This window comes from Poeciliopsis prolifica, unplaced genomic scaffold (assembly GCF_027474105.1).
Source record: "Poeciliopsis prolifica strain line A6 unplaced genomic scaffold, Auburn_PproV2 SCAFFOLD115, whole genome shotgun sequence".
NCBI lineage: Eukaryota > Metazoa > Chordata > Actinopteri > Cyprinodontiformes > Poeciliidae > Poeciliopsis > Poeciliopsis prolifica.
This window is the reverse complement of record NW_026562490.1, coordinates 207,485-232,862: the sequence shown is the minus strand read 5'-3', so window position 1 is coordinate 232,862 and position 25,378 is coordinate 207,485. Positions and strand designations below refer to the sequence as shown.

Genomic DNA, 25,378 nt, shown 5'->3' with positions numbered 1-25,378 from the left:
CGTAATGGTTTTCAATTTTCTTTTAAATGCAAAAGAAATTTAGATTATTTTATCTCACATCAAGATTGTCAAGATTATATATTAGTAGATCTGTGCCATGTGAAAATTGTTCTGAGTAAATACTGTCTCAAAGTTTTCATCTCCAGAACGTGTAATGCCAGCAGAGAAAGAATAATCTTACTGCTTCCAAAAGTTACTTTGATTTTGACTGGACCCTTTTATGAGACTTCTTCTTTTTGCAGAGTTGCTGCCTGTGTTTGCTAAGAGGTGGAGCCCTACATAAAACCACCAATGATAAGTAAGTTCCAGGCTTTCCAAAGTGTGTGGCATGCCTCCCCTAGGGGGCGCCAGAATTCTTTAGGGGAGAGCCAACATGAGGGGGAAATAAACCAGAAAATGTAAATGCAAACATTTAGCTAATAACTTCACCTAATCTATGCCAGAGGCAAAATAAATGGATTTTTAGCCCCTAAAGCTACTGTGAGTTTGGAATACAAAGTAGAAGATAGAAAAGTCCACATTGTGAACATATTGTGTTTCTAAAGCCATTTGTGAGCTTTAGAAACAGGGTAGTATGTAAAATTAACTTTTTTGAAGTTTTCTATCATGTTGCATTGTTTTACACTCTTCAAAAAATATACCTTAAATGTTGCTTTGATTCTTTCTGCCATTTTTGAGGGGGCTTTGAATCTCTCCTGGCAGCCATTCAGGGATGCCTAAACACTTGCTACCACAAAGCACCTCCTTGGACCTGCATTGTCCAGCCAAACTTCTTACTCAGAGAGCACCCCTCCCAACCACTCCCACACTCAGTTCCTCCAGACTAGGGACAGCAGCAATTAGCAAACACTTTGTGGAACTGTAGGTCTGCTGATCATAGGAACGACTTGGCAGTCTAACTCATCTGAGAATTGTTGTAAACAGCTTCATGGATTACATGCTGAGGCAGTGTGTCGGAAAAAGTAGGAGCTTCTTAAAGAGACAGAGGCCCGATTTCATTTTATAACAACTGAAGGTAACATAGTACCATTTTATTGCATAACCTCACCACTTTGTGCCTGGAAAATCCATAATACTGCTCTTTTAAGTTTGTTGGTTAATGCACCAGTTGGAATAAATAGCATCACAAAGTGTTGTGTGTTTTGTAGGTGGGTACATGTGCTGTGTGCTGTGGCAGTAATGGAGGCGCGCTTTGTCAACATTGCTGAAAGAAGTCCTGTGGATCTGAGTGGAATCCCTCTACAGAGATTTAAACTGGTGAGTTCACATGGTGTCACCACGAGCTGCAAATATTAAATAAAAGGAACAACTTTGTATTAAAGCCCAAATACAACCTTCTGTATTTAACAAGCTAAATTGTGTGAAAAAACAGTGAGCTTTAGGAGTGGGCATTTGTCATTCAGACATGTTTTCAGCTCTGACTCAGTAAAGACAAACATTTGATGACGGGAACAAGACAGGATATTTTCTGTTCTTTTGCTATCCTTAATGGCATGTTGAGCCCAGGCTGCTGTTTTTCCATTTCACAGAAATGTTACTACTGCAAGAAACGCGTGAAAAAGGCATCTGGCTGCTGTGTACAGTGCTCTCATGGCCGCTGTCCCACTGCATACCACCCTACCTGCGCCCAGGCTGCTGGGGTACTCATGCAGCCAGATGATTGGCCCTTTGTGGTTCACGTGACCTGCTGTCGGCACAAAGGTCCTGCTCAGATTGAGGTAAACCGCTGCACAGGATCTTTTCTCTCTTCAACATGAGTTTAGTTTTGATCTATTTATAGTTTAGAATGGACCTTACTCAGTATGATGTATGCATTAATAATGCTACTTGTGGCTTTTTCTGCTGCAGCGCAATAAGGCAGCAATGCATGAGCTTACTGTGGGTCAAAAAGTCATCTGTAAGCACAAGAATGGCCGTTACTATCAGTGTGATGTAGTTCAGCTCTCAAAAGAGACCTTTTATGAAGTCAACTTTGATGACGGCTCCTTCAGTGACAACCTGTTCCCGGAGGACATTGTGGTATGTTTTATTTGTCTTTGCATTAAAAACATCTAGAGTAGTAAGCAGAGATGTAAAGGGCATTGTTCATTTTACCTGAATTTAAATAAGTTTATCTTGAGATTTAGAAACGAGACAACAGTTTTTTGGATTAGCCTAAATGTGGCTTTAGGCTAAAGGTATGCCTTTAACACCTGAAAGTGTTAAAGGTGACTGATGAGTTTTTGTGTGTGTTTCTTTGCTCAGAATCAAGACTGCACTCAGCTTGGCCCCCCACCGCAGGGTGAAGAGGTTCAGGTGCGCTGGACAGATGGGCTGGTCTACGGGGCCAAGTTTGTGGCAGCTCATATTATTCAGATGTACTTGGTAAGTATTTTTTTTTGTTTGTTTAATTTGTGTCCAAATAATCTTGGACTTTATGTTCTTATTAGCAAGAACTGCATAATTTATTGTCTATTTAGGGAGACGATTCCATGTATAAGGGAGTGTTTTGTGGTACAAAATACAAATAAAAAAATCATCTTTGATTATTGTTAAATCAAAATCTCAAAACCATGAGATATTTTGGATGATTAACTAATTAATTATTTGCAGTTTTTGATAATTTATCAAATAAAATGAAATCAAAATATTACAATTGTGAAAGAATACATGTTAATATATGCTGCTGTTCCAAACCACAGGTGGAATTTGAAGATGGCTCACAACTAACAGCCAAGAGAGATGATGTTTATACTCTGGACGAAGAACTTCCCAAGAGAGTTAAATCCAGACTGGTTAGTTCAAATTCACCTTTATTTAACAAACCAATGTTGTAGCGTATAATTACACAATGCTGTCATTAAATAGTCCATGTAACACTTATTATTCTCTCGGCAGTCTAAGGCATCAGATATGAGGTTCGATGGCATTTTTGAAGACAATGAGATTATCCAGGAATCCAAGAGACAAAGAGTGATCAACTCCCGCTACAGGGGCGATTACATTGAGCCTGTGATTTACAGAGCCATCATGGAGTAGACCCTCACACCTGGTCAGCCCATCTTACACACCAGCAGCACCGTTGGACTGAAGTGTTTTAATGCACCTTAACTTTGCAGCTAATTTCAGGCAATGTAGCAGCAGCTGGGTTCTTCAGGTTCTGCATGGACTGCTGCCTGTTTCAATGCTTTGTTCTCTTTGCTGGACTGTGAGGTCAAAAAATGTTTTATTCTGATGACATTTTTGCAGAGGACTCCTTACAACGATGTTAATGGGCCACAAGCTCAAGCATTACTTCAAGGATACATAACATAACTGAGTAAAGTAAGATGTTTGAAAACTGGGTTAATGCTAGAATGTAAAGTCAGTGGTTGTGCTGATGCAATCTTAAAGAACAAAGTTTCATTAAACCGTCCCTAACTGAGTATTTTCCTCCCAAGATCAGCTTGTTCCTAATTTATTTCAGATTTTGTTTTTAGTGGCTATTAAAAGGTTTCAGAGAGGGGAACACACACAGCCCAAATATTATTCTAAACCTCTACTTCACATTCAGCCCTTTAGTTTTTATTCTGCTGAAAATGGTAGAAAACAAAAGAGAGTTGAATCCCTCAACATTTTCAACATTTAAAAAGTAATTTCTGTCCAATGACTTGTGGACATGATGTGTCACTGCTAAAATTCTTAAACCTTGAAATAAGGTTGGACTGAAATCCTGTCATTCCAAGCACACTTTCTTTATTCATGTACAGTGTGTGGTAATCAGTGAGGTTCAGACGGAGAAATCACTGGATATTTACCAGAAACTTCAGGAGTTGCTGCTTTTCACAAAAAACAGACCAGAATCCCACAATCTGACATAATGTCACTCAAAGTGGTTTCACAGATAAGTAAACACTCCTAACTTCAGTGTTTTGCCCAGGGACAGCTGGACATGTAAACTGGAAGCAATAGAAAACTTTTTTATTTCATAGATTTTAAAAGCTTTCAAAACTAATATGACATTTATCAATTATACAGATGACGCTCATTCTCTGTTTACTAGTCTCTGCTTGATGGATGGATGGAGCTTAGTGGACATGTCTGTCTCCGCCTCCAGAGGAGGAGGTCATTACCCATTAATGACTTGGCCTTCATTACAAAAGACTGCCCATCTTTTCAAAGTTCTACAGGATTGGGGAAATCTGTATCAAAAAAAAAAAAAAAAAACAACAACAACTTCCTTTTAAAGACTTTCTTCCAGTTCTCTGATTTTTAGTCCTGGTCCTCATGACCCACTGTCCTCCATATTTTACATGAGTATTTACTCCAACACACTTGAATCAAATGATTGCATTTCCTCCTCAGCTTCTGTCCAGCTTGTTAATCAGGCATTTATTCATGCATGTAAGGAAGCACCAAGCAGGAGGAGGCTTGAAAACCTCTGACCTGTTGAACAAAGGCAGCTGCTTTAAAACTGTTACGGAGAAGGCTGGCTTTACACTGACTGCAGACCAGGAGCTTAAAACATTTTTTATTTGTTCCAAATGGTTTGGAAACTTCCATTTGAAATATTTATGACTTTTCTTAATCTTAACGCTCTCACATCTTCAGTCTTGCAATAGAAATATTTTCATGGTATATATTGCATTTTAAAATCAACATATTTCAGAATTAAGAAACATATAAGGACTCTTTTGAATAAATAAGGTAAGGCTTTATTAAAATACTAATAATAAAAAAAATTGAACCACCAATGAAAAATGATTTTTTTTTTGTTTCATCTCTGGGACATTTTTCTTGGATTTTGATTCAGGTTTTTAGGTGTCATGTAAGTGTTGCAACAATCATTTCTTTAGGCATGTAAAATGCAGAAAAAGTGTTGCATTGGATGCTGTGGAGTAACAGGTTAAACTCTTTAATGGTAGCACAGCTATTTGATCCCATTTTATTAACTACATTCCCAACTTGAGAGACCTCCATCACTCTTTACTACTTATTATGGTGCGCTGAGACACTGGCATCTTCTTCATAAACAGTAATGCTGTTGAGTTTGTTCGATTACTTGACTTCTGCAGTTAAGTCTGCTGCTTTTAATGTCTTTATATTGCCTGCCTGTCCTACTCTGTTACTCTGTTTATTGGACTGCTGAGTCCAGTTTGTGGGCATTTGAACATCAAGGTGCTACTGTGAGTTTATACAGAAAACAATGGCGTTCGTTGTACATTTCTAAAAGTTTTGCTGACTTGTTCGTGTCCGGCTCCTCCCAACTATTTGGTCCCATTGCTTTGGTAGAACAAGATGGCCGTCAGACGTCATCATTATCAAGCAGGTTTTCGAGCTGGTTATTGGTCATGTGGGATCATTTTATGTTTTCTTTAGACTAAGTTGTACAGTGATCTTGTACTCTACTTTATTGTCCTGTTTGTAAAACGATCAGTGTATTTTTTCACAGAAGCTTGTGTAATGTAAATGTCATGTAGTCTATTGTAAAATCTTATTGAGCCAGCAGGGAGAGCAGTTACTTTTCATATTGTTATGCAGACATTTTGTAACATTTGTTTAATTAAAGAAATGTACTCTCAGTTCATTCATTCAGTTATCTTTGTTCAATGGAGGGTTCTTTATGTCAAAACTAAAGAACCCTCCATGATTAGAAATGTGTCAGACTGAACACACACTGTGGAATATATGGAGATACCTCATTATTGCCTTCCTTATTTCCAGCAGTAATTGGAACATCTTCCAGCTCAAATATTTGCATGCATACTCTTTAAGTAAAGTGTTTGAAATAACTAAGTTTGTGAGCTACAGAAATTGACTTAATCTACATTTGAAGATTTGCTGTATGTCCTATATTACAGAAAAGTATAGTAACAAATATTTCCAAAGGCATTAGACAGAAACAAATTTCCAGCCCGACTTGACCAATAAGGAACCCATTTTTTTTTAATGATGGAAACTCAAAGTGTTTATTTGTGCAATGTGGTTGTCGAGACATCACTCCACTTAGCTCAATTGTTAAAATAATAATCTTGGATGAACAAAAGGAAGCACCTCAGACTATTTCAACAACCCTAATTTTGTAATCGTTTTAACTCTTCCAGAAAAATATGTATTTGTTTAATTCAGGAAGATGCTATTAAAGTCCCAAGATGCTCCTCTTGGGACTAATAGAATAATCAAGGCATGCAGTGGATTTGGAAAATACTCAAATTTATTAAAATTTTTCACTCTTTGTTTTTTGCAGCCTGTACTAGTAACCGCCTCCCACCAGCCAGCCACGCAGTCCAGGCGGTACGCATTGATGCGTTCGGCGGCGCTCCCTGACGACCCACAAAAAATGTGGTCCAGATTGGTGGATTTAAGCCGAGTTTGAAGCCGATCAATGGAAATCCCTAGGAGGAGTTTGATCAAATAGGCTGTAAACGGCAAAACTGGGGTCAAAATCGGAACTTCAATCCAAAATGGGCAACTTCCTGTGATATTTGCACTATGACATTAATTGTAATTTTTGAGCGTCTTGGGAAGCTCTACAAGTATACCAAATTTCATGTCTCTACAATGAAGTAAAGGAATAGCAAAGGGTCCTTTGAAAATTGCTAGGTGGCGCCATTGAGCCGTTTATATTGCGATATTTGCAACGACCTTAAAATACAAAAATTTTAAACAGACTCAAGGCCTCCGTCAAGTTTGGTGAGTTTTTGAATATGACAAAGGCCCCAAAAAGCCTATTCATTTGGAGGGAGAATCGTAATAAGAAGAAACAGTATGAAAACAATAGGCCTTCGCAGCGCTTTGCTGCTCGGGCCTAATTATGCTTCTTAGAATACATTTGGAAACTTTTTAAACTTTGTAGTTACAGTGAAGGAGGAAACTTATTCCCTTAAACTTAAAAAGATGTCATGTATAAAATATTCCAAATAGAGATGGCGCTGTTAGATATTTTTCCAATTCACTTTGAATGAATGATTTAGCTCTCTAAAATCAAGAAAATGTTCCGAAGTAATGTTAGCACGATTTTACATAAGGGATTTCATATTTGATCAGAGTGTAATTGCCTAAATATTGGGACAGCGCCAGGCCTTGAGTTCCCCTCTGCTTTAGATAACAATGTCTGTCATCTTAAACTCAAGGAGATTTTTTAATTTGATCAATTCTTGAAATGAGGTTGTTCAACATCGCCTGGATGACAGAAAAAATTCTGGACTTTGAAGAATTTCCAGTATAAATACAACTTTAAATGCAATAAAAAAGAAGTTCAAGCTGAAATTAAAGGTCTTCCTCAGGTTTTGATTAACACAATACAAGCTTCATTATTTTATACAGCCTACCATGACTTTAACCTCTGTTTATTCAGGGCCACATTTTTACAGACAAAAATTGCAACAATAAATTTTTAGGAAGAATCATCATCCAAAGGACTTTCTTCCCCTGAAAAGAAGAAATATACTCCAAGAATTTTCTTTAGATGCAATTGACCCCCAATTGCTTTTGCGGGACAATTCCCTTGACCCCCAAAAGCAATAGAAGTTCATTTTAAAATATGAAATAATATTTATCTATGTAAAAAATACTTAAGACTAATTTGATATTGAGGCAAATGATTATAACTTGTGTGAATCTGATGTAGAAACTTTGTAACATTTATCCTTTTCTTGTACTTATGGTTCAAAATTTTGGGAGGAGTTTCATAATTGGTTGCTGACCAACAATTTAAATATGCCAACTTCAACTTACAACAAAATGGTATTCATACTTTGGACACAAATTTGGAATTAATATTTAATAACCTGATCAATATGGCCAAATATTACCCGCACAAATGTACATATTTGAAAATTACCCCAATCTTCGATGTTATCTAAAAGAAATCTCACTTCTGTTCAACTCTGTGAAAATGACTGGAACAAAGATGCTGCTCTCCTCTGTAATAATACTGTATGTCCCATTTGGTTTTTGATATTTATCCATTTAACAATTTAGACACAGTACAAAATTCAAGTTCAGTCTATTACGCTTTATGCTTATTTTACTTTCCAATATTCCAATTGTGTTAAATGACTTTCATGTCATTCTGTAACCCCTTTCTTTGCTAGTCACTCAAGATACTTGAACAAGAATCTTTAAAAGTTATCTCACTCCTGAGCCATAGGTGGCGGTAAAACAAACATTTGAAGAAGCTTGAGCCATCACGCTCACCGTACTGGTTGCGTGTTCAACATTTCGCGCGAGTTTTGATATAAATTAGAGGAAAGTTCCCGTTGTCGTAAACTGTAGGATGTTTTGGCTTTAGAAGGTTCACATTAGCGTGTCGGTGGAAGCGCTGTGTTTAAGTTAAACAGGACGATTATGTAACATAGAGGAAACAGCAAAAATGGTAAATGGGTCAAAGTTTTTTCTTACTGCGTTATTTAGTGTGTTAAGTTTTAGACCAATTTGTGTCTCTGCTTGTCCGTGGCAGAGGAGGAGCCTGGCCCCCAGTGAGCTGGCGAAACGCAGAGCAGCGGGAGAAACCTGCGGCGGAAACACCGTAAGCCCGGTTCAACCCGGTGAAGCCCGGTTCAACCCGGTGAAGCCCGGTTCAACCCGGTGAAGCCCGGTTCAGCCCGGTTCAACCCGGTTCAGCAACACTGCAGCACAGGGACATGACAGAACAGGGTCTGAATCCATCATAGTTCAAAATCAAAAACACTTTTTAAAAAAAAAATTGTAAATATAAAAGGGTAGGTTAACTTTTATGTTCAAGCTTTAAAAATGCATCAGATATGAAAGTGTATTTCAGTGAATTCAGAATTTTCGTAGAATTCAGTTTAATTGGATTTAATTGGACCGGGCTCGGTGTTTTTGATTTGAACTGTAGTTCGTTGATGTTTCAGAGCAGTTAAATAAATATTTGAATGATGAATTAGAAAGTGATTTGTATTTAAACCTCACCTGCCTTCATTTGGATCTGTTAAACACTCCATCATGACTAAAACCAGGACAGTCTTGAAGTTTCACTGACGATGTTTTCTGTGATAACAATTAAAACTGTCTATTTGGCTGCATCACTACCTCCAGTCTCACAATTTAAACACTGAACTCTGCATACAGCCCGAGTCTTCCGTAAGAGTTGTAGACACTGGATAGAGAAGGCATGTGTCTTTCTTCTGTTCTTTAATTGTTGGCCAGGCTGGACCTTTTCCCTTGTTTTAACTCTTTGAGGAATTTGATTTAACATACAACATTTATTTTTTCTTTGGGATCAATAACGAATTTTTGACTTTGAATAGAAAAGATCAGAGCTGCACTGATGATTGCGTTTTAAACTCCTGCTGCTGGTGTTTGGTTTCATACAAGACTAAACAGGTTTGTGGAGCTGACCAAAAGTGTTACTGATTGTTTGAGTTTCTCTTTTTAGGAGAAGAGAAGGAAAGTGGATGTGATGTGGGAGAGTCGCATTTCTCCCTACAGGAAGCCTCTGACACAACTTAACTGGCCTGGATGCATGGAAGCTGACGGACATGGACATGTAAGCATAGTTGAAAATCCCAACGTCCCTGAAAACGTTTCCCTGTCTTATTAAAAGTCTCGTCTGCAGGAGTCATTTATCCGAAGCATTCTCTCCAAGCCTTTTAAAATTCCCATTCCCAATTACACAAGTGAGTTTTACTAGCAGAGCGACTTCTCTTTAATAATCCAGTGATGGAGAAGGACTTTGCCATCTGTTTCCTTTTGGAATTCCTGACAGGTTCACTCGGAAGCAAAGCACTTGGCCTAAAGCATGCAGAAGTGAGGAAATCGCTCCATGATCCATTTGCAGAAGATGCCTTGGTTCTTTATGAGCCGCCAACTCTGAGCGCTCATGATCTGATCAAAGCTGACAAGTAAGTTCCAGACACATAGTTTTCTTTTTTATACTTTATTTTTAATCAGATTTTTAAACATGACAAAAGACTACACCACAAGAAAAAAGAAGAAAAAAATCAGACGGACATTCCAGACACATAGTTTTCTTTTTTATACTTTATTTTTAATCAGATTTTTAAACATGACAAAAGACTACACCACAAGAAAAAAAAAAAAAAAAATCAGACGGACATTGAACAGCACTCAGAACAGAGGTCACCAAGGCAGGGGGACAGCATACGTCGCATCAAAATAAACTGAAACAGACAGCTTTTTGGTGAACAGGTTACAGTAAAGTTTCATAAAAGAGTCAAAGAGTTGGGAGGTTTATCCAGAATGACCAGGTCCTGCCACACCGCACAGCACTAAGCCCCAATTACCACGCCGTAAAATAAAGAAATGATAATCAACTTACTTTCAAGTTCCTATATATTAACCATTTCAACCAATATTTTGGGATTTTGTTTTCCTGAAGTCTTATGGAGAAGGTAAGCATTTCCATTTCATGAATTTCTTCAACAGAGGCTGAGCAGTCACATAACTGCAGAGAGTTCCCACTAAGCCACTGTTTTGTTATTGATTTCTTTCCTGCTAGCAATAATGATTTTAGAAGGTATTTATCCTCAGAATTGAGTTCAATTGGTAAATTGCTTAGATATATAGTTTTAAAATCATGTTCAATTTCAAAAAGAATTTCCCTTATCTCTTTGGCTACCTTTAGCCAATAGGAATGAATGGGCAGCATAGAAAATATGAAAGTGGTCAGCCATCACATTGCCAGATTCAGCTCTGCTGGTCTGAGAAAATGTTCGTTTGGGTGTTGTAAAAAACCTAATTATATTCTTCCATGAAAAACTCCCTCCAGTGACCTGAGCTAGTGGTGGTAGAGTTTGTTTGTTCAGCCACTCATCCTCCGTCAGCGTTATTCTTGCTTCCCTTTCCCCAGTATTTTTGATATATAATGTAGATGTTTTTATATTATTTTCTAAGCACACATATAGTGTGGACAGCCTCTTCTTATAAGATTTACCTTTATAAGCATCAATAAAGATATTGATGAGGACCTGATCATCTTTTTCTGATATTTTAATATTCTTATTAAAATGGTGCCTGAGCTGCAAGTATCTGAAAAAGTCTCGTTTGTCAAGTTCACATTTTTCCTGCAGTTGTTGGAAACTTTCTAGATCAGTTCCAGAAGAAATCACGCAGTATGACTTTAGGCCTTTTCTGGTTAGTTGGTTGAATTTTGAATCAAGTTGTGCTGGTATGAAGTCCCTATCATGCTCAACCCATCTTAATAACCTAGTTTTCTTCTATAAAAGTGGATTTTGAAACTTTCTAAACCAGATGCTGAGAGGAACTTTTGTGGAAACACACAACTCATCTGCATATATAGTCTTGAGGTGTTTGTCCCCCAGCAAAGCCTGCAGAGGGATGTGAATTTGACTTAGTTCTAGTTCTTTCCATTTTGCCTCAGACCCCTCTTCACACCAGTGAGCTGCAGTTGTGCTGCTCTGTAATAATTTTCCAAACATGGGACTGACATTCCTCCTTTATCTCTTGGTAATTGTAACGTTGGTTTCTTGTTCTGCCATATAAACCTGGAGATGATCTGTTCCACTCATTACTTACTTACTTTCTTTATTCAACAGACTCATGGTCCACAAGATACACATCAACACAACATACAAAACAAGAGAATATAAAAATAAAATACAATAAGTAGTCATAAAATATAAATAGAAATCTTATTAATCTGCTTGGAAGGAATTTCTATTGATAGCGATTGAAAAAGGAACAACAGTTGAGAAAAGATGATCATTTTTAATCGTTTCTATTCGATTGTACAAATCGAGCATCAGGGGAGCCCATTTGTCCAGGTTATTTTTAACTTGACTAAGTTTTTAGTAATATTAACATCTAAATATTTCATGGTTCTTGTTTAATTTATAACCTGAATAGAGTCCAAATTGGTGGAGGCAGGACATGAGGTTAGGCAGACTGGCATCTGGATCAGATAGAGTCACCAGAATGTCATCAGCGTATAGACATGATTTGTATTCTCTGCCTTTAAATATGATTCCTTTAATTTCTGGGTCTTCTCTAATTGAGCTAGTGGCTCTATAAAAAGTGCAGAGAATTGGGCTCAGAGGACATCCTTGCCTGCATCCTCGTTCCAGCGGTATTGTGTCCTGATGGATGTTTTCATGCACAGTGGGAACCAACTGATACCAAACTGCAACTGATAGAATAAACAAAATTACTTTTTTTTTTTTTTTTTTTAGGGAAAAGCTTCCAGTTCACGTTGTTGTGGATCCAGTATTGGGAAAAGTTCTCAGACCCCATCAGAGAGAGGTAATGGCAAACAAAATGATGTACTTTCTGTCACGTCTTCATCAGTAAGAACAGATTCTGGCACTTCAATTGAAGTATGTCTAAGTCTTAACATACATTGTAATCCTTGGTCAGTGCTTCTGTGTTTTTGTGTGTCTCTTCAAACCCTCAGTCAGTCACAGAAGATGGTCATTCACACCAAGGCAGGTTATGATGGAGGTGTTTTCCTGGTATAGCAATTCCTCATACAATCACCTCCTGCAGTATTTTGCTCTAATTGCTATAAAGTTAGACTTGTTGCAGTTTACTGTTTGTTCACTGTCACTACATGCTCATCCAGATGGAGTGAATCCTCTGAGTCAATGAGTTGATGCTGGGTTTTCTTGGATGGACAACTTTTTGTATGATGATGATTCATTCGTGATCTGAGTGCCTTGAGACTTGAGCCTCGGCAACATTAACTTAATTGAATTAAATTATTGGTTGTAGTTTCAGAAGTAGTTCAACTTGATTAAAATCTGAGCAAAACAATGAGTTGTTGGAAATTACCATAAGCATAAAATATGTCTTGTTAAATAACATTTCCCTGAGTCATATAAATGATGTCTTTCTTTGATGTGTTTAGGGAGTGAAGTTCCTTTGGGACTGTGTGACTGGCAGACGCATCCCTGGATCCTACGGCTGCATCATGGCTGATGAGATGGGCTTGGGAAAGACTTTGCAGTGTATCACTCTCATGTGGACCTTGCTACGCCAGAGCCTAAATGCTAAGCCAGAGATAAACAAGGCCATTGTGGTTTCACCTTCTAGTCTGGTTCGGAACTGGTATAATGAAGTAGGAAAGTGGCTTGGAGGTCGCATTTCACCAGTGGCAATCGATGGGGGCTCAAAGGAGGATATTGATAAGCAGCTAGGTAGGTCATGTTTTCTAGTGTCACTTAGAATTTACAGTGAACCTTATGAAGACAATGTAGTTCTTAAACCAGCACTGTAAGCATGAAGAGAACTGGTGTGTTTGTATGAATATATGTAAATAAGAAACCTGATGGTTTCTGTTTTTCTTCTTTCATTGTGAATATTCACAGAAACATTATCTGTCACCAGTTTATGTCAAGGAAAAGCTACAAGTTGTTGATGTGAATAACTGTTTATCGTAACTCATGTTGTTAATTTCTGCAAACACTGGTATGTGCTTCACTTCAGCATAATTTCTGTTTTCTCTAGTGAACTTCATCTCTCAGCATGGTTTGAAAGTAGCAACACCCATCCTGATCATTTCTTATGAGACATTTCGACTTCATGCTGACATCCTGCACAGGGGCAAAGTTGGACTTGTGATCTGTGACGAGGTGTTGTGCATTATACACTTCAACCTAGAGATAAAGATGAATTCTGAAAGCCGAGTGTTCCATTTCTCCTCTGCTCTTAGGGGCATCGACTGAAGAATGCTGACAACCAGACTTACCAAGCTCTACATGCTATGAATGCGCAGCGGAGAGTGCTAATATCAGGCACTCCAATCCAGAACGACCTGCTGGAGTATTTCAGTCTGGTCCATTTTGTAAATGCTGGAATCCTTGGTAAGCTGCATCACATGCATCTAAACCAGGGGTGGGCAACTCCAGGCCTCGAGGGCTGGTCTCCTGCAACTTTTTGATGTGTTTCTACTTCAACACCCCTGAGTCAAATGATGAGATCATTTGCAGACTGGAGTCGAAAACTTGACTCCAGTCTGAGGTGATTGAGCTATTGGATTCAAGTGTGTTGGACCAGGGAGACGTGTAAGAGTTGCAGGACACCGGCCCTCGAGGACCGGTGATTCCCACCCCTGATCTAAACACAACAAACCTATTTCCCATATATGTTAGGTACTGCTGCGGAGTTTAAGAAGCGATTTGAGCTTCCCATTCTGAAGGGTAGGGATGCAGATGCCAGTAACAGAGACAGAGAGGAAGGAGAAAAAAAACTCAAGGAACTCATCAGCATCGTCAACAGGTGGAACTCCATTGCCTTAGTGTTCTTTAGTTGTGTTTTCCTCTCCAAGACTGAGCATGTCCTGCGTCAACAGGTGTTTGATTAGGAGAACATCAGATATTCTGTCAAAGTATCTTCCTGTGAAAATTGAGCAAGTTGTATGCTGCAAGTAAGTTGACTTGTTTTTCATTTCTGCCTCAGTTATTTGTCAAGAATCTTGGTTTTAAAGTCCATGGCTGGTCAGGATATTACACTTTAATTGTAGATTTTCTTCTCATGTTTGTAATAGCAGACAGCACTGAGTGTTGGTGCTCTCACTTGACCTATTGACCCCGAGCCTAAAAACCAACTTGCGTCTTCTAAATTCTTCCCCTGAAGGCCAATAATTGCTTCATCATATTTATTATCTCAGCTTTTTTTAAATTTTATTTTAATGTTCCCAAGCACAACACTTGTCATACACATGCTATATATTTATTCAACCAGTGAGTGTTTGTGATAGGAATTGGGACAGGCTTCTTTTAAAATACAAATTGAAAGAAAGATTGTCTCTCTGGGAAATTGTCATCTCCTACAAAGAGGAGATGTATATAAAACACTTAAAGATAAATAATACAACATTAACATCTTTGTTATAATTATGTTTTCTCTGGTATTTTTATGATTTACCTATTGGAATGGGTTTCAAACCTTTGTGGTTTAAAGTCCTCCTTTCCATCACCCCAATCCTTAGTGCTCTCCACAGATTCACCAAGACATGTAAAGTTGAATTTTGACTGGGCCTCTGAAATGTATTCGTACTCCTTTAGGTCAGATTAAAAAAATACTTTAAAATGAAATCTGCCATACGTATGAATAATTTTGGGCTTAGCTATTACGTTTGTGATATTCCTTGCTCGATGATGATTTTCTTTATTAAATGCTAAATAGAACCCTGATTCCTCTGTTGTATAGACTAACTCCTTTGCAGATAGAACTGTACAAGCGCTTCCTGAAGCAGGCCAAACCCACAGAGACATTGCAAGAAGGCAGAATCAATGTCTCCTCACTGTCTTCTATCACATCTCTCAAGAAGCTGTGTAATCGTAAGTGCACCAATGTGGCCTGTTCAGAAAACATGTTCCACTTAGTTTGTTTTAAACATAACAGAAGTACAGCTTCAGATGCTACCTTCTACCAATCAACATTATAAATTAGGATTTTACAGCTAATGTCATTATGTGACTAATTATGCAGCCGAAACATTGCACTTATAATGTAGAAGTTACAGATAATGATGTCGGCAATTTTATTGCATCTGTAGTTAGTTTGCATAGTAAACACACTGATCTCTGTCCTGATACCGAACCAGACCCAGCTCTCATTTATGACAAGTGTGTTGAAGAAGAGGAGGGCTTTGAGGGCGCACTCAATCTGTTTCCTCCTGGTTACTCCACTAAAGGACTCGAACCTCAGCTGTCTGGTAAGAAAACATTTCAGTGGACTTCTGAAGACATGTTGAATGATGAGTCGTCATGACTTGATCTGCTCTTCGTACTGGAAAAGCTTGTCCATCTGGCTCTGATTTTCAACCATTGTATAGTAATGTCAATTCAATTAAAAAATACTTAATTGATACCAATTAAGGGAAATTAAATAATTCCTGTAACCCCCAGTAGGGATGCACGATGTATGTCAGCACTAACAGCTGTATTGACAGTTAGTCATTTTCTAACATGTCAGTTCAATGAGTGAAACTGGGCCGATGGTAACAACTCATGTTTATTTCCATCTTGTTTCTGGAGGGAAGGAGGTTGGTCATGTGGTATTTGTATGGTCATATGATAGTGATGCAGAGTTGGATTATGAGGTGTTTCACAGAAACAGAGAAGCAATGCAGGCATGATGGGCACTTTTATGGTGTCAAAAGTGTGTGGAAATAGAATAAATATGATATTGGTTATAACACCAGTACTAATTGGATATTGATATCGGCCCAAATTTTTATGTTGCTGTATCCTTAATTTCCAAACATAACATGCTATGAAATTACAAAAGTTAAACATGAAGAAATATGATGTTACTGAGCACAAAGTATAGATGAATTGTTTAATTTGCTTAAACAAATTTTAAGGTGACCAAAAAGCAATACTGAAGCAACATCTAAACAACAGCAACACTGGAACTATTTTAGTTCCAATGAAGAATGACAGCAAATTTAGCTACAAATGCAAAGTTGAGTTAATAACTTAAGTTCCTGTATTTAAACAAAATTATTTTCTCTGGTTACTTTGTGTGCATGTACATTCTCTGTGCTCTGAGCCTGATCTGAATCCAAGACTGGCTGGACCAGACTGAAGATGAAGTCAGTATCAGCAATGCTACACTATATCGCCAAAAGTATTTGCTCACCTCCCTTGACTCACATATGAGTTTATGTGACATTCCATCCCTAATCCATATGGTTCAATATTACATTGGTCCACCCTTTGCAGCTAGAACATCTTCAACTCTTCTGGACAGACTGTCCACCAAGTTTAGGAGAGTTTATGGAGATTTTTGTCAATTTTTCCAGAAGTGTATTTGTGAGATCGCATACTCATGTTGGACGAGAAGGTCTGGCTCTCAGTAATTCATGCCAAAAGTGTTCTATCAAGTTGAGGTCAGGACTCTGTGCAGGCCAGTCAAGTTCATCCACACCAGACTTTATGGACTTTGCTATGTGCACTGGTGCATAGTCATAGTGGAAGAGGAAGGGGCAAGCTCCAAACTGTTCCCACAAAGTTGAGAGCATGGAATTGTCCAGAATGCTGAATCATGGTATGCTGAATTCATTCAGAGTTCCTTTCACTGAACTAAGGGACCAAGCCCAGCTTCTGAAGCCCTCCCTCACTCACCTGTCCACCAAACTTTACACTTGGCGATTTGTCACTCCAGAGAATGCGCCTCCACAGCTCTGAAGTCCAGTGGCGGTGTGCTTTGCACCAGTGCATCCAACATTTAGAATTTCACTTGAAGTATGGTTTGGATGCAGCTGCATGGAAACCCATTCCATGAAGCTCTCTGTGCACTGTTCCTGACCTAATCTGTAGGCCACATGAAGTTTGAAGCACTGTAATGAGTGACTCTGCAGAAAGTTGGTTACCTCTATGCACTATGCCGACCCTGTGCTATCAGTTTATGTGGCCTACCACTTCATGGTGAGTGGCTGTCATTATCAAACATCTGTTTTCTTATAACCCAGCTGACAGTTGAAACTGGAATATTTAGGAGTGTGGAAATTCCATGACTAGATTTGTTGCACAGGTGGAATTCACCTAGTTCCTGAGAGTGATCCAATGTTTCACAAATGTTTATAAAAACAGTCTGCATGCCTTGGTGCTTCATTTTATACACCTGTGGCCATCAAAGGGATAAACAATAAATCAATGAAAATTATCTAACTTATTTTAATTTATCGGCTTTATCATTTCTTCCTGCCTTTTTCTCTTTCTATTAATGACACTGGATGAAAAAAGGCTCGCCTCCAGTGCTCTCCACTGACCTCTCCATTCCTCATATTCTTAGCGTCCATCTCCTCTATCTCCAGTACAGGCTTCATAAACTGTACTATTGTGGTTGAATGTAGTTTTTATTTCCACTTTGGCTTTTTGTTGTTTAGTTTTTATTCAAGTAAATTTTTTGTTAATAGAGACTTAGAATCCATTTTATTGTTGCTTTTGTTTTTTTTTTTTGTTTTTTGTTTTCCCAGTTCCAGTGTCAAGTGTTCTTTAGAAAATAAAGTGCATTTATTTTTGCTAGGATGTGCTTGCATTATGTTGTTACCATTACATCAGTTTAAAATGGTCTTCAAACTATATTATCATTTTTCGGAATAATTTCTGAGACAATCACTTAGCAAAATTTATCATTGTGACAGGCCTTGTTAGAACACCTGGTTCTGATCATTTGGATGGGTGAACAAATATTTTTGGGAATATATTCCTAAAGAAAAATGAAATGAAAGAATTTCCTTTTGTTTGAGAGGTCAACTTGTCAGACTGCGTTAACCCCTTAGCTGAAGACACAGGCGTCTTTATGGACCCATGAGCTTGAAGGCCCTTGAAGGCCCATCGCCTCTTACATCACTTCTCATTTCCAACAACAGTAATAGTCTTAAAGATGAAGATGAAGTCAGTATCAGCAATGCTGATACTGACTTTAAAACTTGACTTTTAAAGTTTTGGTGACCTTTGACTGAAAACATAACACGGTTTTTGAAATCTCTCAGTCTTTTGCACCATATATGGTGTGACCTTGATTTACTCACAATGTCTTCTGTTCCAGGTAAAATGATGACTCTCGACTGCATTTTGGCTGTGACGAGATCTACAACTGGTGACAAAGTGGTGCTGGTCTCCAATTATACTCAAACACTGGACCTCTTTGAAAAGTTGTGCAGATTTAGAAGGTGATTAAAAGACCAAATGTTTGAAAACTGGATCTGATTAAATGGGTTTCAGTAAACAGTGTTGCTTTGTGGCTGTTTCAGGTACCTCTATATTAGACTGGACGGTACAATGTCTATCAAGAAAAGGGCTCAGATTGTGGAAAAATTCAACAGTCCCCAAGTGAGCTTGAAAGACGGTTTTGGATAATAGTTAAAGCTGTGATGCAACCATGAACACAATGTTCTTTGTGTTTAACAGAACCCTGAATTTATTTTCATGCTGAGCAGCAAGGCGGGTGGATGTGGCCTCAATCTGATTGGTGCCAATCGCTTGGTAATGTTTGATCCAGACTGGAACCCAGCCAATGATGAGCAGGCAATGGCTCGTGTGTGGAGAGATGGCCAGAAGAAGACCTGTTACATCTACAGACTGATCTCTGTCAGACATACACTCTATATTAACTACATTTACAGTAACTCTTAGTATGACATTTTTATTTAATTGCTCTATTTTTTTCTCTTGCAATCTAACTCTCCAGTGTGACAAGTTAATGAGCTGTCATAAACGTGGCAGAACGTAGACGTTGTGGAGATGTTTGATATGTGATGTGTGTTTTCTGACAGACTGGAACCATTGAGGAGAAGATCCTGCAGAGACAAGCCCATAAAAAAGCCCTGAGCAGCTGTGTGGTGGATGAGGAGCAGGATGTGGAGCGTCATTTTTCTCTCGGCCAACTTAGAGAACTCTTCACACTCAATGAAGAAACTGCCTGTGACACGCATGACAAGTAAGAAGAAATTATGTTGAATGATTTACCTGGTGTCAGCAAATGCTGCCAAATTACCAGTTAGGAGAAGAGAAAAGTTCTCCCAGCCAACATGGTGTGTCTCAAGTGGAAGCTTTATGTTAGAACATCTATGGTTTCTTTTGAACATGGCTTGAATCACATGTTTGGAAACTGATCACATGTAAAAGAGAGGTGATACATTGTACAGGAAACAAGTTTGTTCCAGCCAGATCCTGCAGAAAGCACCCCTTTAGAGACGTGGTGCCCAGGTCCAGAGCTACCATACTGCAACCTTTAGGTGCGTTAGTGTTCCAACACACTTGAATCAAATGGTGGAATTCCCTCATCAGCAGTAAGTCACCTCTGCAGTGGCAGGTAATAAGCAGTTCATTTGATTCGTAAATCTTGGATTGACCTAGGCACCCTTGCTTTAGAGAGCTGCTTTCTTCTTTCTCACAAGTGAAGTCTTTCTTTGCACATTTTTTTACCATATGGTCCTGCATGTGTGAGACCTCTGTCTGCAAGGCATCCTGTGATGCTCCATCAGCCGTCGATTTGATGGACATGGTGAAAAAATGTTTAGTTTTTAAGATAATTAACATTCAATAGATTTATTTTTTAAATTAATAGCTCTGTAAAAGCTGACTATAGAATCTCCATCAACCAGATGAAACATGTAGCTGTTTTTTCTGCAGTAACAAAAAAAATATGACTGTGGTTCCAATAACGACGTATAAACAACTACGGTACATTAAATGAAGCACCTGGATGACCTAAACTGTCCACCAGCTTGGTCATAATAAAACATCTACATTGTTTAGCTGCTGTAGCTATTGTCTTGGGTTTTTCTCCAGACAGACAACTTCTCATGTCGGTCTTGATGTTATTCTGAAGACTAAATCCGAGCTCTGCAGCAACACTGGAGACCAGAATAAGTGCCACTTCAACCAAAGTTTTAAAGTCAAGAAATATTTCTCCAGCTGAATTGATCTGAAGTCGGCAAGACTTTCTTGAATGAGGGGTTTTCAAATCTTACAAGCAGTTGCTTTAGCAGGAGAAAATTCTGCAGTGCCAGTAGTTCAGTTGCACTGGTTTGTGACCTGTATTGGTCACAGACGCGTTACAAAGCCTCGTCCATATTTCTTCGATTCACTCTCAGCTCCCGGATAATGAGATGCATTCAGCCTGGTGTCTAGATCTGAGATGATGCTCAGAAGGAATCTTTTTTTGATAGAATTAGATACCTCTTTTATGCATTCCGTGCGTAAAGCTGAAATGTCTGCGCGTCTGCACAAGTAAGTGTGCCATCTGTCGTTGCGTGACACCTGCCCCTCCCCCTTCCTTCACACTCTACTCTCTCAGTCACTACTTCCTCTTCTAAGAGAGTCAGATGTGCTACCAGCTCTGTCTAACAGAGGTAAATCTGCTGGGATTTACCCTTTTCAGAACTGAAGTAAACTGTTTAAGCTGAATCAAGAATGAATTTGCCTGGTTACTGACGGCCTACATCCAGATGTCTCACCCTTCTTCCCCCTGTGAATTAGCCAGACTGAGCAGCCTGCAGCCAACTGGTTCCACAGAGCACATCTGTTAACGGTCGCTCCTTCTCTTTATTACAATGTGTATTTGTTACTGAACCAGGCTGGTTTTAGTGACTGGTGAGTCCCAAGGATGTTGTTTTAGATTTGGGCTAAAGCAACCTATAAAACATTTCCTACTTTTCTTCCCCAGAATCAAACATCACAGCTATTTTACTACCATCAAAGAACTTTGAGGTGACTCATTAACTGAATGTCCACAACATCTTTTAGATTTTCTTTATGCTAAATATTTCATAGTAAAGCAATTTTGCAAGGGTCAGTACAGCTTAATCAAATAGCAGAAATAATCAAATAAGTAAAATCAATTAACTAGCCTATCTTTCCCTAACGCTGATACTAAGAACTAAGATGGAAGAAGTTTGGTGTTTCGAACCCCAGAACTGGCTCAATGATGAAGAAGATGTTGCAGCAGGAGGAGGATGATTGATGAAGGCAGGGATCTCTGTTGGTCTGATGGGGGGTGGGGGGAAAGCTCTTTAATATTTTAGATAATTTTGGTTTAACACAACATGTCACACAAGCAACACACACTCAAGGACACACACTGGACCTGGTTATCAGTAAGGGTGTGAATATTTCCAATGTCTCTGTAACTGATGTCGCCCTGTCGGATCACTTTGCTGTTATCTTTGAAGGTTCTTTATTCTTTGACCCGCTTGGACAAACAGCTACTGTCACAAAACGTTCCTTCACAGAAAACAGCAGAAACATTTAATCAAATCTACTCTTCCTCCTCACCCTTAAGCTGTAATGATGTAGATAAGTTGGTAGATGATTTTCAGGCTAAAGTTTCATATATCATTGATTCTATTAACCCAATTAAAGTAAAGGTTGTGTCTGGTAGGAAGAAATCTCCATAGAGAAAAGCACAAACAGTTCGATCTGCAAGAGAACTCTGTCTCAGAGCAGAACCAAAATGGAGTAAAACTCAACTTTACGTTCATAACGACATCTATAAAGAAAGACTACGTAACTATCACTTAACACTAAAACATGCAAGGAAGGCTTTCTTTGCAGATGTCATAAACAAAAACATGAACAATGCTGGAGCTTTATTTGCAACAGTTGACAGGCTCACAAACACTCCTATGACGTTACCACATGAATCCAATCTAATGCTGATGGAACAAGTTTTCCAGCTTCTTTTCAGAGAAAGTTCAACAAATCAGAGGATTAATCTGCACATCAACTCTAAAGCCAGAACCACTGCTGTACCCAAACAGAACAAATACAGGAAAAATGACCCATTTTCAACTACTTCATTCTAAAACCCTAGAAGAAATTATAAGTCAGTTAAGTTCAAGCTCCTGCTGTCTGGATGTTCTAGATCTATAACTCTAGAACATTTCTTTAAGAAAGTCCTGCCTGTTATTGCTACTGATCTGATCCTAATAGTAACTCATCGCTTACATCAGGTGTTTTCCCCCAGGCTTTGAAAACAGCAGTTATTAAACCACTGCTAAAAAAGAACAAGCTGGACAAATCACTACTGCAGAATTACAGGCCGACCTCTGACCTCTGACCTCCCATTCATCAGCAAAGTTATTGAAAAAACTGTGTAAAGAATTAAATAGTTTCCTCCTGATGACCAACTGCTTTGACTCCTTCCAGTTTGGTTTCCATGTTTACCACAACACAAAGACCGGCCTAGTCAAAGTATTCAATGATATCCATATAAATACAGACTGTGGGAGAACCACAGTGCTGGTTCTGTTGGACCTCAGTGCAGCTTTTGACATATTACTGAATGGACTGGAGAGTTGGGTCGGACTCTCCGGTTCGGTGCTCGACTGGTTTGAATCTTACATAAAGAACAAGGATTTCTTTGTTTCAAACTTCTCATCAAAGAGGTCAAAGGTCACATGTGGGGTACCCCAGGGTTCAATCCTAGGACCCCTCTTATTCAATATTTATATTCTCCCACTTGCTCAGGTTATAACAGGAAATAATATTAGCTATCACAACTATGCAGATGACACACAGCTCTACATTACGATGTCACCATGTGACCTTTAACCCCAACCAATCACTGAATAAATGCTTAGAACAGATCAACGTGTGGATGTGCCAAAACTTCTTCCAGCTGAACAGAAACAAAACTGAAGTCATTATTTTTGCACCTAAAGAGGAACAATCTTGTCCATGGGTGGGCACTCCTGGTCCTCCAGGGCTGGTCTCCTGCAACTTTTAGATGTTTTTCCTACTTCAACACACCGGAGTCAAATAATGAGGTCATTAGAAGGACTCTGGAGAACTTGACTGCATGTAGGAGGTGATTCAACTTTTGGATAGGTGTGTGTTCCCTGTTCAGTGCATCAACTATAGAGATTATGAAAACCATAAACGTATCTTTCATTAAGGCAAAATTCTTCCCTGCCAGCAAGATGCTCACCGCAGAAGACACTTGCAGCTCGGCTTATTATTTTTCTGCCTCCTTCATTTTTTTTTTTTTTTAGTAATAAACAAAAACTAACAACGCATGGCATGGCAGGGGACCGTGCGGCCCGCCAGCCACCTACTATAAAACACTGGGGTAACCTGCTCAAAGAGAACACCTGCTCCACTGAACTCTAGTCCCACCTAACCTCCTGGCTGCCAGTTGTAGACATTTTTTTCAAATGAATTTAATGTCTGACCACTGCTGGTTTGTGATCCATGTGACTGGCAACGTCGTCTACTTCTCCCTTTGGTTTTATTGGCAGTTGGTAAAAGCACATTAAGTTTTTTTTTTTTTTGCTTCCACCTACCAGACTGGGATGTGAAGTGTAAAAAAACCCAAGAAATGGTCAAATATGGAAAATATTCAGTTAACATGACCCCTGCGCTCCACTAACTACAGCTACCAGCTGAACATGGTATCTTCAGCCAAGATATTAATCCTTTTACACTCCCAATACCTGCTGGGATTTTATTTTGTTGTACAAAATCTCTTTCTGACCTACTATCAGACTTTGAATTTAATGGATTGTCTTCCTTTGTGGTGATGTTAGGTTTCACTGCTGTCGCTGTGTAAATGGCAGAGAGGTTCGGCTGCCTCCAGAAGGTGCTGACTGTACCAGTGACCTTTCCCAGTGGAACCACTGCTTTGAGAAGAAGAGACTGAGGGACCAAGTGCTCAAAGCCTCCTGGGACAGTGCTGTCTCCTTTGTCTTTCATCAGCGTTCTCATGACGATCAGAAGGGTGTTGTATGAAACAGGAACCAAATGAATGCTTTAAATTTTCTGTAGATCCTTTTATTTATTTGAACTTAAGTTTTAACTTCTGCTTTTCCCTCTTGTGTTTAATACACAATAGGGGTATTAAACACAAAGATATGCTTATTTTAAGCAAATATTTTCCGTCTATAATAACTGAAACATGAGGGCTTTAAAATGTCCAGACATTCCAGTGTCTTCAAATAAACTTATTCATAACATCCAAATCTGTAGTATCTTGTCCCACATTCTCTTGTGAATATATTCTTATTTATTATTGAATATATAACAAATTAGATTACTATGCTAACATAGTATAAATTACAGTAAACACAGACTGTAATTTGTCAGTAATTTGTTCCTCCAGTCTGTCAAGGATGGACTGGAGGAACAAGAAGGGAGATAAACATTCAACAAAACTCAACATCTCATCTAGAACCAAAAGTGAGAACTGAACCTGCAATTACAGTGAAGATCTTGTTATTCATTGCCTATATGATTACCTGTACTTTACTGGTTAAGTAAAGTACAAACAGACAAAATTAAGATATTTGTAAAAAGGGCAGAGAAATTCCTTGGGAACATATTAAATGACTGGGTGGAGATGGGGAATGGGGAAATAAGGAAAGAAGACACTGATCATTTTACAGTGGACTGCTCAAAGTTTAATTACAAATGGACAAGAATTTAAAGGATTCATTAAAAATCTAAACGAGAAACAAGTTGTAAAATAGGAAATCTGGCTCAAATCAACTTTAGATTTTGTTCTTTAAGAATATACTGGTATATGCAGAGACAGAAGTGAGGTTCAGGGAGGGGGATGTGTAACATTTTGTAAACAAGTATTCGATTTAGGTTGTTAGGAAAATGAACTTCTTTCGAAAATAATAAAGACTTTGTGATATTCTCATTTAGTGATATAATTATATTAGTTGTGTTACCACCCCCACGACACTAGAGGCAATAGTAGATCCGAAAAGATGCGATTAAGGAACAGATTTAGAAATGCATATAAAGCTCCAGAATTTGTTTAAAAATCTTGAGCTGCGCTGAAGTAAATAAAAGAGAGAAGTTCAAATACATGCTTAGAGTGAAAATCCTTCCTATAGGTGAAAATATATCAGATTTCAAAAGAAAATAAAAACAAGAGACCGCGAATAATATAGAAACGGCGCCCCCTTCACTTTCGGAGTTCAATGGTCCCATTTCCAAATAAGGTATGAGTGGGACGG

At 38.6% G+C, this 25,378-nt stretch overlaps 2 protein-coding genes across 4 annotated transcripts in view; both read left to right on the top strand.

Moving 5' to 3' along the window:
- The window catches only part of kdm4aa (lysine (K)-specific demethylase 4A, genome duplicate a), a 29,379-nt gene extending 23,838 nt beyond the window's left edge, over positions 1-5,541 (top strand). For all 3 annotated transcript variants that reach the window (XM_055024109.1, XM_055024107.1, XM_055024108.1), the window contains exons 16-22: positions 243-298; positions 1,149-1,257; positions 1,530-1,718; positions 1,849-2,019; positions 2,245-2,364; positions 2,682-2,774; positions 2,878-5,541. In XM_055024109.1, the coding sequence (XP_054880084.1) occupies positions 243-298; positions 1,149-1,257; positions 1,530-1,718; positions 1,849-2,019; positions 2,245-2,364; positions 2,682-2,774; positions 2,878-3,018 (879 nt within the window). In that variant the 3' untranslated portion in view covers positions 3,019-5,541. The remainder of the gene's footprint in view (positions 1-242; positions 299-1,148; positions 1,258-1,529; positions 1,719-1,848; positions 2,020-2,244; positions 2,365-2,681; positions 2,775-2,877) is intronic.
- Positions 5,542-8,180: 2,639 nt separating this feature from the next.
- rad54l (RAD54 like) lies at positions 8,181-24,404 on the top strand. The gene is made up of 18 exons (XM_055024157.1): positions 8,181-8,335; positions 8,420-8,488; positions 9,359-9,469; positions 9,539-9,599; positions 9,689-9,824; positions 12,132-12,201; positions 12,806-13,094; positions 13,405-13,529; positions 13,610-13,760; positions 14,049-14,175; positions 14,249-14,323; positions 15,109-15,239; positions 15,506-15,616; positions 18,460-18,583; positions 18,665-18,743; positions 18,822-19,001; positions 19,187-19,350; positions 23,942-24,404. The coding sequence occupies exons 1-18, from the start codon at positions 8,333-8,335 to the stop codon at positions 24,141-24,143; spliced, it is 2,208 nt and encodes a 735-aa protein (XP_054880132.1). The 5' UTR covers positions 8,181-8,332; the 3' UTR covers positions 24,144-24,404.
- Positions 24,405-25,378: the final 974 nt, after the last annotated feature.

What these genes read in the sequence shown, in the direction of transcription:
- rad54l (XM_055024157.1), top strand. An exon ending in AAGCTGACGGACATGGACAT is followed by an intron (nt 9,470 to 9,538) that starts GTAAGCATAGTT and finishes TCTCGTCTGCAG; the next exon opens with GAGTCATTTATCCGAAGCAT. An exon ending in CTCATCAGCATCGTCAACAG is followed by an intron (nt 14,176 to 14,248) that starts GTGGAACTCCAT and finishes CTGCGTCAACAG; the next exon opens with GTGTTTGATTAGGAGAACAT.